Source organism: Scomber japonicus, chromosome 14, assembly GCF_027409825.1.
Source record: "Scomber japonicus isolate fScoJap1 chromosome 14, fScoJap1.pri, whole genome shotgun sequence".
NCBI lineage: Eukaryota > Metazoa > Chordata > Actinopteri > Scombriformes > Scombridae > Scomber > Scomber japonicus.
The window spans coordinates 31,816,705-31,829,704 of record NC_070591.1 but is presented as its reverse complement, the minus strand read 5'-3'; the positions used below and the strand labels follow the sequence as shown (position 1 = coordinate 31,829,704).

Here is a 13,000-nt window from a genome sequence, read left to right as displayed (position 1 = left end):
GTGTGACTGTGTGTGTGTGTGTGTGTGTGTGTGTGTGTTTGTGTGTGGTCAGAGGAGTCTCTATCTGTATCCTTGTTTATCTTCCGGTCATAGTAGCATGTAGCATTGCGCTATGTGTGCTAATAACAGAAAACACAAACCTTTTGTTCATTATTAATAAATAAAGCAACTGCCGGAGGAACTGATGCTTTGAGCGGACCAATCACAGCCGTTGCGGTCTGCGTTGCCGTGACGCGTAGTTAGGATTTTTTGGAGGTGCACGTCAGGCTACAGCGTAGAGGTCTGCGTCGACGCAGAGGGCTACAAGTAGCTACGCCGTTGGTCCGACCCAGAAGCATAAATCAGCCTTCAGTACTCACTATATTGAATGTCCTTGACACACACACACACACACAGACAAACACACACACACACACACACACACACACACACACACACACATTCCTGGCAGTACAATTGAGGTGAATTAGTGATGTAATATAAACATGACTTATTTTCATCTTTGTTTTTCTACCTAATCATTAATATCATCTGCATAATAAACATTATTTTATTTAATTCTTTGAAGTTCGAAGTTATATTTCAATCAGAGACCAGACAACTAGAAATCAGGTATACTGGAAATTATAGTATACTAGAATGTCATAGACAGTGGTGGTTGGTGAAAAGATTGTAAATAAAAGGACCTTGAACATAATTGCAATGAATGAACACACAGTCAGATGGAGGTTAACAGTTAATGAATAGTCAGGCTTTACAACTCAGCTGATATAATAGACTGTTCTGTTGCTACAGTTAACACCACTCATCTACATTGCTTTCTTTAACATTACCTGCAACATTACAGTAAAAACAACATTTAGGTCAGAGCACTCAATGTTAAGGAAATGTTTTACATTTAGGGAAATACATGTTTTTGCTTTCTTGCAGAGAGATGGATGAGAAGACTGATACCAATATCATGTCTGTACATTAAATAGGAAGCTACAGCTAGCATCTGGTTACCTTAGCTTCCACAGAGACTGTAAACGAGGGAATAGCTTGCCTTGCTATGTCCAAATGTAAGAAAATCCACCTACCAGCACTTCTTACTGATTAACATTTTATTTAGTTTATTATCTGGACCAGTTGGAAAAAACAAACAAAACAGAAAAAAACAGAATCTAATGTAATTACCTGACAATGTTTGTCTGCTTGACATACAGCATTGCAGGTCTCAGACCAGCTGGTGGAATTCACTTGTTTTATAATTCATTTCTTGTTTTATAATAAAAACTGAGTGTAATGTTATGAATTGTATGCTAATTGAGAGAATGTTTCTGCCAAAGGGCAGGATTTTTCAAACAAAACAGCCTTTCATGCAGCAGCAGAGGTAAAGTCATAGGATTAAGAAATGTGTAATGCGAGGCGGCTGATTGTTACCCAATGATGGGTAACAGAAAACACTGCCCTGCTTCTTTTAAATGCAACAAAATTATTAGCACATGATAGTTATGTGATTGCTGGAGGAGTGTTTGATTATGGGAATCTGTGCACTGCTGCATTTGACAATTAAAAATCAGTATTGTGATCCTTCAGTAAAGCATGTAAAGAAGTCCTGCATTCAAAAGTTTACTGGCAGGACCAATAGTAGTTTTGAATGTTCCATCCCATATCCCATATACTTTACATCACAGATAACTGCTGTTGTGTTTTACATGATTTATTCTTCTTGACATCCATTTCTTTTTGTTTATCTGTGCATAATACAAACTCTTTACTCCCCTTTTTCTCTACATAATCCCACTCTAATCTCCTTCACTCTCCTCCTTTCCTTTTTGTCCCTGTATTTCCCCTCTGTTCTTCCTATTTATTTATTTCTGGCTACTTTGCCTCACTTCTCCTTTGCTCTCCTGTGGTGTCCCCCTCACCTCACCTCACCTCACCTCCTCTCTGTTCAGTTTCCTTTTCTCTTTCCTCTTCGTCCTCCTTCTCTTTCTTTGTATCTCCTCTACTCTCCTCCATCTCTTTGTAAATTCACTTAGACATAATTGCTTCCAGCAGGCTTCTCAGTCCGTCACGCTGCTCTCCGTCATGTGATGACACTGTGTGGGCTTGTTAACAGAGGCCTGTGTATGGCTGCTGGGTGGAGGAGAGGCTTGACCTAGTGCTCATGAACCGGCCTGCTCACTTTAACCTGCTGCTGCCTAAACCTGTGACCACGCCTGCAACTACAGGCATGACATCTCCTGCAGTTTAGAAAGAAACCCTTCTGCCGTTTGCTGTTTGGGACTGACAGATTTCTTAAATGGCTGAGGAGGTTTTAATTCCATCGTCAGGGAAAATCACATCGGTAAGTTCAGACTCACTGCATAAATTGGATGCCAGAACAGTCAGCTGACTAATCCCCTATTGTTTTAGACACATACTTTCTGCAGCTAATAGCATTTACTACCAACTTTCAAACTTGTAGCTCCAGAACGTGGTACAAAGTAGATCGGTGGCTCACCATTAATATGACTTTATGAGTTATTGGATGTAGGTAATCAAACTAATATGAAGAACTAGCCTAAATTGATTATTTATATTCACTTCGATAATCATTATTTACTTTGATAATCAAAACCAGGATAATAATTAAAGACGGACTTGTACACTTCAGGAATTTCTAGCTCAGGTTTCTTATGCTGTTATGAGTGTTACAACCAGCACATTCAGTATTATGTTTTGCAGTCATGTACCAGTCTCGTTGCTATAGATTTCTTCAGGTCCATAGCTTTTTCACATCGAAATCATCCTACTGCCCCGATCCTTCCAATAGTACCCCTTTCATATCTGTGTTTTGTCTTTTTTACTTCTTCAGCCACAGAAGTAACATCTACTTTATAATCACCTGTCCAATAGCAAAGTCTCTCATCAGATAACGCGTTAAAGCTGACAGCCTTAGTAAATATATTTCATTTCAAAAGTTTAACTACTTCACAGAAAATCTCCTTTCCTACTTCAATGTTAAGTACATTTTCCAAATGTGTGCACTGAAGGCTTGAAGTTTACATATCACACTTGTGTAAATTGAATATTGGTACAGGATTGGTTTCAAACTTGTGATGTCACAAATTAGTCTGTTGGCCCACATCTTAAAATTTGATTTTCAGGGAGCTCAGAGAAACTTTTTAATATTGTGACTGAGTATGTGACAGAGAAAATCATTTTTGTGTCATTTAAATGGAACATTTTTAGCGTTTGAGGCACAAATGTTGCTAAAAGGTTCAAAATAATTTTAAAAAGTAGTCATGTACAGTAGGTGGGTTGGAACTGGGTTTTCTACCTGTTACACAGACTCCATCTCCATCATGCATGCTTATTGAGTTTTACCACGTGATAGCGCAGTTGGTTATGCAGGGTTTGGAGGGTGTACTCTTTTTTAACTGGTAATTAACTAGATTGTTTTAATTAGAGGGTCATGGATAGACATTGATTTGATTTATTTATTGTAATGTGAGATGAAAAAAAACTCTCATAAGGTTAGGGTTGTACTGCTGCCTGCTACTGGTAAAATGAAGTATTTTTGTAGTCATATTATACACAGTCCCATGTAATTGTTACCACATAGCAATGTGTTGAGCATAAAAAATGAAACCAGCTTCTAAAAATAGAGATGAGCTATGTGATTGTCAGTCTGTCTTGTCTGGTTCAGTGTAAAAAAGCCAGTGCAATGAAGGGTCTTCTTTATGGCAGTATTACAGGAGGAGCAATGGCTGTATAATAGCTACAGCTAGTGGAGTATTCCATGTTTATTTGCATTTCAGACACTTTTCTTTACACCTCTATACTATCAACTATCTAATGAAGTAAACATGCAAAAAAGAAAGAAACGGAAAGTAACATTAGGAAACCTAATGTCACTGGAAAATGGGGTGAAACAAGAACAGACATTTTGAATAAAAATGCAATTAATTAAAACTGAACAGTAAATTATTTCACAATTTCTTTTTCAAATGGTAACATGAAGATGACTGCTAGCATACTGTATTCTGAAGTTAGCATTGCAGTTTTTCCAATCTATCTTCTCTGATATTTTATTTCATTACATCATTATCATCTTACACTGGTACTGAACATCCCTGATTCAAGTTCAAATTGACTTTAATTAGACTATTTTTGTGACCTGTTTGACATTGTTCACTATTTTATACCTCCTTACCTCCTTTCACATTATAGCATTGCATACTCTATCTTTCTCTCAAAACACTGCACCAAAACACACTCAATATTTTCCCAGTGCAGTTATTTGCCCCACAGTTTATACCTTGACAATTAAAAGGTTAGCTGGATTTTATTTGCACCAGATGCTGGTCCCACTGTGGAGCAAAGTTTCTGTATTTGCCCTTCAGCTTCCTCTAAACTGGCAGCTAGCCATGCCCTTTAGTTTGGTTACTGTGAGGAATGTGAACAATGCCAACAAGGCATTTTAGAGGGACAAATCCAGAGCTACATAAAAAACGGTAATAAATAATTGTCTATGTCATGTGTACAAGATGTGACTTAGGCAAGTGAAAATAAAGTTTTTATGTCCATGTTTGCATACCTGCTTGGATGTTATTAGACATGCAGGTGTGCATTAGTCAATGATTATGAAGCTTTTTATTAGAAACAGCTAATGCCTGCCACTGCCTGAACTAATTCAATGCTCCATCAAAAAAGTAAATGTGAAGGCAATGTCCATCTGCCATCTCCACTTTCATACCCTTACTTTCTACATAAGAGACACACTACACACACTGTGAGGTGTTTAATTATCAATCGTGTACATATTCCTAGGGATACTGGGCTGCTTCACTGTTCCATTTCTTTGAGCTAGGGTAGATGAAAGATACATTCAGCATTCTGCATCTCCTGAAGCCTGATTTATGCTTCTGCGTTGGAACGACGGCGTTGAGGGAACACGTTGCTCTGCAATTCACTGCCATGTCGCTAGGGGGTGTGACCATAGACATATATACGTAGACGCCTCATTGAGCGCTGAGTCGTACGTCAACGTTGCCGCCATATTGGATGAAGCAAACTGGAGAGATCGGAGGAGATGCTTCTCATGTTCAGCTTGGAGATGTACGAGCCGTGTTACAATCCACACCAGATCCCACTTGATTACATTTCACAGGTAAGACTGAACAATTACTTTTGATTTTATTTGGCCATTATAACATTATTTTGAGAACAGAAATTGCTGACGTTGTGGATAATACTCTGTATTCCCGCAGTAAAACCAGCCAAACAACTAAGAAGTCAATCTTATTTAACTAAATTCCCCCAAACTAACTACTCTGATTGCTGATAGTTGCTTAGCTAACTTCTCATAGTGTGTAGATTTCAAAGACAAAGAGCAGAGAAAGCAGTGGGAAGAGTTTTCTACTGGCTCGTCAATGTTCTGCAGGGATCATTTCAGACCAACAGGTCAGACAGTCAGGATCAGAAATGAGCCATTCCTTGTGGCTTCTATTTCCCAGCTCATCTCTAAAGGCTAGGTGTATCACTAGGCTGTAAGGATTAGATAAGTCAATGCCACACTATGCTGAAAATGTTCTTTTCCTTTCTGAATGTGAAGGAATCAATGATGTATTTGAAAATATGTAAATATGTTATCGTTCACTTTAACCTGTGGCTACTAGGACATCTCAGACCTCAAATGGCGCTTTTCCACTACACAGTTCCAGCACGACTCGACTTGACTCGACTGGACTCTGGGTTTTTTTGCGTTTCCACTAGGGATAGTACCTGGTGCCTGGTACTTTTTTAGTACCTGCTCTGCTGAGGTTCCAAGCGAGCTGAGCTGATACTAAATGTGACGTCAACAGACTGTCAGTGGACTGTTTATGTTACCGGCCTCAAGCCTAGGGGTACCTGGGCCGGTAGCTATTTTGCTACACAGCGAAAGATGTACTGTGGAGCAGTAAGAAACAACACATTTCAGTGGTGTGTTACTACCTCAAGCGCCACTTTATTCTGTCTCACCAACAAGACGTACATCTCATCTCACACTCAATAAACCTATTAATGTATCGATAAGCCGTAATATCAGGCAGCTGCTTTAGTCTGACTCTAATGCATATTATTACCAATACATAAATGGTAAGTCAAACAGTGAAAGCACATGCTGTGGCTACATTAATGAATACATAAAAATAAAGCTCACTTGAAATAACTACATTGAAATAATCAACAACATTACATCCCCATAGCAACATGCTTATATGTAATTTATCACTCCCTAACACAAATATACCAATGTGCATGAACCTGCACTATCTGCTGGTGGCTATTATACAAACTACAGCACTACAAACCCACCACACAATGACAGATATCATACACATGTGCATATATTGAAAGATGTTAGTATTGAATGTGCATCTTTCACACACACACACACACACACACACACACACACACACTGTGCTGGTTGTACAGTTGAGGAGTGATGAGATTAAGAATGTGGGACAGTTGACAGCACATTGTACTAGCACAGATGTGACGGACTGTGACTGAATGATGAAATATAAACATGACTAATAATATTTTCATCCTTGTTTCTACTAGGATGAATGGATTGAGAAAGGAGGAGCAAAGAACACTGTTGTGGTCGTCTGGAGGATCTCAGGGTGAAGAGCTGACATATAGATATTATTTATTATATCATTATAAATATCATTACTATGTTATGTCTCTGGTACTATGTTATTATTAATTAATATTGTTCATTAATATTATTGTTATTGTTATTATTACACTATATTGCCAACTTTAACCTTTGGTACTCTTATCTTTACTTATCATTAAATTATAATACTATTATCATTTTGTTAATTACACTATTAATTATCATTATTACTACTGCTATTGTGACTGTTATTAGTATTATTTATTAATTATATGTTTTTGTTGTTTTGTCTCTCCTCTCGTTTCTCTCTCTCTCCCTCTCTCTCTCACCCAACTGGTCGAGGCAGATGTTCGCTCACTTAGAGCGCAGTCCTGTTTCAGGTTTCTTCCTGTTAAAGGAGATTTTCCTGCCACTGTCGCTAAGTGCTGCTCATGTGGGAATGTTGGGTCTCTTTCATTAAACCCTTTCATTTTTTATTTTCTTGATAATTTGGGCTGTGTTCATGCATGTGGCATCAAATTCTCCAAGGATATTCTTTTTAATATATTTTTTATTTCAATCAATCACCCAGGGCTTAAAATTTATAACATCATTTTGCTGTATTTATCTCTATGGGAGATAATCAATTGAAAGTAGAAAATTATATTTATTTATTTTTTGTTACATTTTTTATTCATTTTTCAAGTCAACATATAGCAAAAAATGAAAATCAGTATAATAAAATAAAATAAGAACATACAGACAATTCAAGAGTATTCCCTGTTGGCAAACAATATTGTTCTGCCCTGACTATGTTTTATATGTTAAAAAGACACTTAAAGTGACTGTTGAAACATTTTATTGTTGCACAGGTATTGTGGAGCTTTTATTTTGTAATCAACCTAGTTACAGGAAGCAGGAAGGAACAATGTAAACAGTGAGAAGACATGGTGGCATGTGTGTACCATCTCTTGGCTGGTTCAAAGTAATCCTTTGTGTGTATCCCTCAGAAAGCAATGACTGTAAGTGTCTTTACATGTTGAACAATTTATATTCATTTATATTGACGAGTTTACTGACATTCTTTCTAAGTTTGTGTGAAAGTAGCCGCGTAATGTGTTGGAGCCTGTATGACAACTGTACCATCATCAAAAAACAAAACAAACATAAACTCCCTGGGGCCTGTTTCAGAAAGCAGGTTTAGTGAGAACTCTGAGTTAGTTAACCCTGAGATGAGGGAAACTCTGGTTTTTCGGTTTCACAAAGCCAGTTCAGCTTAACTCTGAGTCAGTTACCCTGGCAACATACTCTGTGAACCTAACCTGCTCACTGGCAGGTTTTCTTCAACTAACCCTGAGTTTCTCCTGCTTTTTAGTTGAAGCCCGCAGACTGAAGGAGGTGTCAGACATGGTGTGTCCTTTTCTTAAAGAGTCAGTTAATATTGAAGCACAAATACCAAGCATAAATCTCCATCAGAGGGTGATCGGACCCTGCTGGGATGTTTTATCATTCTCTGATGATGTTCTGTTTGAGTGTTTCCATTTTTCTGTACAATCGATAATTTATCTGAACAATATTCTCAGCCCTCGTATCGTCTGTACGACACCACATGGACATGCTCTCAGTTCAGAACAAGTTCTCTGTTCAAGTTCATGTTTCCAAGGCAACCGTCTGTCGGGCTGTCACAAAGGCAATATTTGAAGGTGATTGATAGTCAAGTGGTTACTGCGCATGCTTCATAGTGACAGTGTTGCTGGTTCGATACCAGTGAGGAACTTTCTCTATATATATACCAGCTACTGTTAAATTAAGGTGAAAGTGCCCAAACATAAAACTAAATTTGACTTAAACGTTTACTTTTCTAGTGTTGTATGTATAAAGGCATGTAGGTGTTGCTTTCAAATAGACAATATTAAATACTGGCAGTGTTGGGATGGCTGAAAAATTGACTTTCTTCTTTGCTTAGAAGATTTCATCAACTACTGAAATATATTTAACATGTTGAATGTAGCATTTAAATGCTGTTTAATGAGGTAGGGCAGGTTAAACAACATCACAGCTGCTTGTAATGAAATTATACTTTACTTGTTTGAGCTATATTTTTATATTTCATATTCAGTTGCTGCCAAGTAGGTCTACGTTTTGTACCTGTTGGGGTCTGCATGAATGTTAAATGTGTCACGTACACACACACAGAATATAAATGTTGAATAAGTCGACCACTCGAGACAAAATGTTTCTCTTTTTTTCATTCATACTCACTGTTGACTGTCTTTTCTTAAATATACTCATCATCTGCATGTATTCATTAATATTTCTAACTCCTTTGGGGAGAAGTAGGAGGACTGAGGCCTTTGTTTCTCCTGTTGTCATGGTGAATCATGTTATCTGTGCTCCATTGATGAGGGCTTGGTATCTCCTCATGCAGAAGCTTCACTCAGAGTTACTTTGACTCAGAGTTGATTGAACTAACTGTTAACACTTGTTCTGAAACCCAAAACTCTGAGTTTGACAGCTCAGAGTTGGTCAACCTAGAGTTAAGGTTTTAACTCAGAGTTAGTTAAACCTGCTTCCTGAAACAGGCCCCTGGTGATTGATCTGCATCCCCCCCACCCATTAACCCACCCTTTCATAGGCAAGATTCTTAACAACTATGATAGCTTCTGACCAAGATTTTAGTGTTTTATCCTATGCCCCATGAGGCCGTGCAACAGAAAGCTGTAGTTGTAGAATCATCAGGAGGTGCCACCAATGATCTAATGATAGAGCATGCGGTGGTTTCCACCGTTCTACCAACATTTTCTTAGCAGCTGTTAAGCCAGAAATCCAAACTCTTTTTTCATGTGTTGACATAGGAAACTGAGAATTATCATTCAGCAAACAAAGTACAGGACAGCATGGAACCTCCTTATTCAGAATTTTAGATAAGGATTTAGTGACTTGTACCAAAACAACTGTACTCCAGGGCATTCCCAAAACATATGTGTAAAGGTTATATATGTAAAAATTATTCCATACTGTTTCCCATGATATTTCGGAGTTGATCAGAGCATACATTTTCTGCCAAAATATTTAAGTTGCCATTGGTTTATAAGACGCCTGCAATATTTGGGCATACAATGCTAATACAGTTCCCCTGGTGTTAGTAGTATAGTACAGTTGTTTCGCCAGGTCATGTTTAGGCAGCTATGAGTTCCATGAAACTCCATAAGTCTTCATGGCAGCACGCAGCTGAAAATATAGAAAGCGAGAAAATCGACATAAGTTATACTGTTCCTTAAAATCCTCGAATGTGCGGAGACCATTAGAATTGAATAATTGTCCAAGTATATGAATCCCATTGTTTGTCCATATAGGGTAGGCTGCTGGTCGGCCATCTATCAATAAATTATGATTGTAAAATACTGGAGTGTGAAAATGCCATTTATTATTTGTATTGGTGTACTCAGTCAACAATCTCCAAGTTACCAGAACATTTTCAATAATAGGACCAAAAAGTGTTCTGGCTTGTTTGATAGGAATATCTGTAAAGATTAGATCCTGTAATCTGCATGGATGTATTAACTTTGCTTCCAAAGAGCGCCAAGATGTGGAATTTGATCGGTTTAACCATGATTTTATAGTACGTAATACAAATGACCAATGATACATTTTAAAATCTGGAAGGCCCCAGGCTCCAGCTGATTATTATTATTTATTATTATTATTATTACTATTTATTTTATATTAATTTATAATATTTTTATGGTAGACATTTACACACACTATATGTAAAGTGCCTTGAGATGACTTGTGATTTGGCACTATATAAATAAAGATTGATTGACTGATTGATCTTTCAGACCTTCTGTTTTGCCCACTGTCTGCTCATCAGTCTATTCTTATATTTGTACTTCTTGTCTCTTTTGTCAACACGCTGTGCCATTTGGAAATAACTCTCTCTTTTTGCTTTACTTTTTTTTAGCCATGAAATTATTATTATATATATATATTACAATAAAACAAGGGTCTATCATTTTCTGTCATATATATATACGTTGTTTTTGCTATCTATCTGTTTCCCAAATATATTAGTGTATGTGTGAATGAGAGGCATTGACTTAAAGCAGTTTGTAGAAAAGCGCTTTATAAAGTTTACTCCATTAACTTGTATTAGTTCACGGGGCAGATCAGCCACATCCAATATGGCGGACACGCTGACGTATCACAGCAACGGGCCAACCCGCGGGCGTCTATGTATATGTGTCTGTGTGTGTGTGGTTTCAGAGGAGTCATAGCCGTTCCCTTGTTTATTGTCATTGTACAAAGCACAACGAAATTGAAGTATAAATCAAGCTTGACAATGACTTCTCTCTATCTGCAGCACCTGACCGGCTCTCTTTTGGCAGTGGCATTCCTTACCTCCTTTGGGAGCTCTATGCTTTATGGCTACAATCTGGCTGTGGTCAACTCCCCTGCTGTGGTAAGACACATACATACACACACACACACACACACACACACACACACACACACACACACACACACACACACAGGGTTTCCCCCAGAAAACTTGCTAAGCCTAGTGGTAGGTTGGAAATTTGAAAAAATGACTGTAATAGACAATAATTAAGCACCAACTATAGTCTCACAAAAGCGCCTCTCTTGAAGTACTGTTCAACACCAATGTTTTAATACAAAAAATACAATTAAAATAAATACATGTTTGCACTTAATAACTTAAACTAAAATACGCATGGCACGTGAATCTTAATACAAGCCTTGTAATGCTGGCCACATTGTAAGATAAATAACAATAAATGAAAAAAAAAAGCCTCAAAAATCAACCAAGAGATTCAGACTGTTCCCTCTAAAGCCAAGGGGGACAGAGGCTCACTGATATTAAGATGTATGTACTGTATCATTTTGTGGCACATTGTATGTTGGATCACTACATCTCATCCTTCTGGGTCTCTCAAAGAAGACTTTCAGGGCTTTCTGGTAGTCCATCTCAGCCACAGGGGTCCATTTATTTTGATCCTCAGGCAGGCAGCAAGGCTTTTCCTTTGCAGCCTGTTTCTTGATTTATTGAAAAATAATCACATATCTGACAGTAGGAAAATGTATACCTACATAAACTGCTAGCAGAGAAGTGAAAACAAATAATCACAGTGTATTATCCTGTTCTTTGACTTTATTAAAACAGGTACCGCCATAGCTTATCTAACGCTGAATTTAATAGTGTGTTTTACTACTAAATCAATGTGAAATTAGCGCACTTAATATTGTTAATATTTTCACGTAGTACAAAACAAACAAAATAAAACTTACCATACTTGGTCAGGTGCAGTCATCCGCTGAATTTCGGGTCCACCGACCAATTTTGATTAAATCAAGTAGCCTAGTTTGCGTATAGTGACAGTCAGTGGTTTGTGGGGTATTACTGGGTGTTTCCACCGGGTCCGTCAGCGGCGCGGAACGGCTGTGCTACGGTTTAGCTCCGGCCTCTGCCCGGCGTCAACTCACACCGGGAGCATTACAGCGGAGCATGCTCTGGGAGAGAAATCTGCCTTTTAAAACAAAGTTGCACTGTTAATACAGCAATTACGGCAGCCCGTCAAATCTGAAGGAGTGCCTTTAGTCTACAGTAATTACTATAGTAGCAGCACAACTAAATGGCCCGGTTTTGTTAACTTGCTCAATTTTGGTTGATTTGGTAATTTTCTTTGATGTTTGGGCTGACGTCATGTGTCAGTAGGCTACGTAGCTAGATGGTGTCTTTATCTGTCTGTTTTATTCCTGTTTGTTGCTGAAATACGATCAGGAGGCTGCACGGGTTGTTTTATTTTGAAAGACGGAAGTCTTATTATTCCAATTCTGTGTCTGACTTCTTGTCTGGTGCAATCTGCTCTGTTGAGCTTGTCACGAGTTAGAAACAGTTCTGTTAAAAATAGAAATGCTGCGTATTGATAGCGCTGTGGTGCGGAGAGCTACTGCTGAGACGTTGCTGACACGCTGCTGAGACGCTCCCGGTGGAAACACTCTCATTGATTATAGTGGTACCTATCAGCTCCGGTGACCGCGGCGCAGCTGTAACGCGCCGCTGACGGACCCCATGGAAATTGGGCTTTAAGTGATGAAAAAGACACCTGACTTCAGACCCGCCATATGTTCATGTGTTGGCCATAAGTTGTTGCCATTGCGCTTTCAAACCCAGCACACACACACACACACACATACACACACACACAGCTAGATCATTTTGAATTGAATTTAATATCAAATATCTGATTTTTGCCTCACTATTCGCCATACCGGGATTGTGTTATCAGTTCTTTAGTCTGTCTAACACATCCACAGTGACATGTGTAAACTAGTTCTACTGATTAGTAGGGATGTAACGCT

General features: G+C 38.3%; 1 protein-coding gene across 1 annotated transcript in view; it reads left to right on the top strand.

The window, feature by feature from the left end:
- Nucleotides 1-2,287: 2,287 nt before the first annotated feature.
- slc2a15a (solute carrier family 2 member 15a) overlaps nucleotides 2,288-13,000 on the top strand; it is a 44,823-nt gene continuing 34,110 nt past the window's right edge. The window contains exons 1-2 of the mRNA XM_053332863.1: nucleotides 2,288-2,332; nucleotides 10,980-11,078. Coding sequence (XP_053188838.1) covers nucleotides 2,288-2,332; nucleotides 10,980-11,078 — 144 coding nt within the window. The remainder of the gene's footprint in view (nucleotides 2,333-10,979; nucleotides 11,079-13,000) is intronic.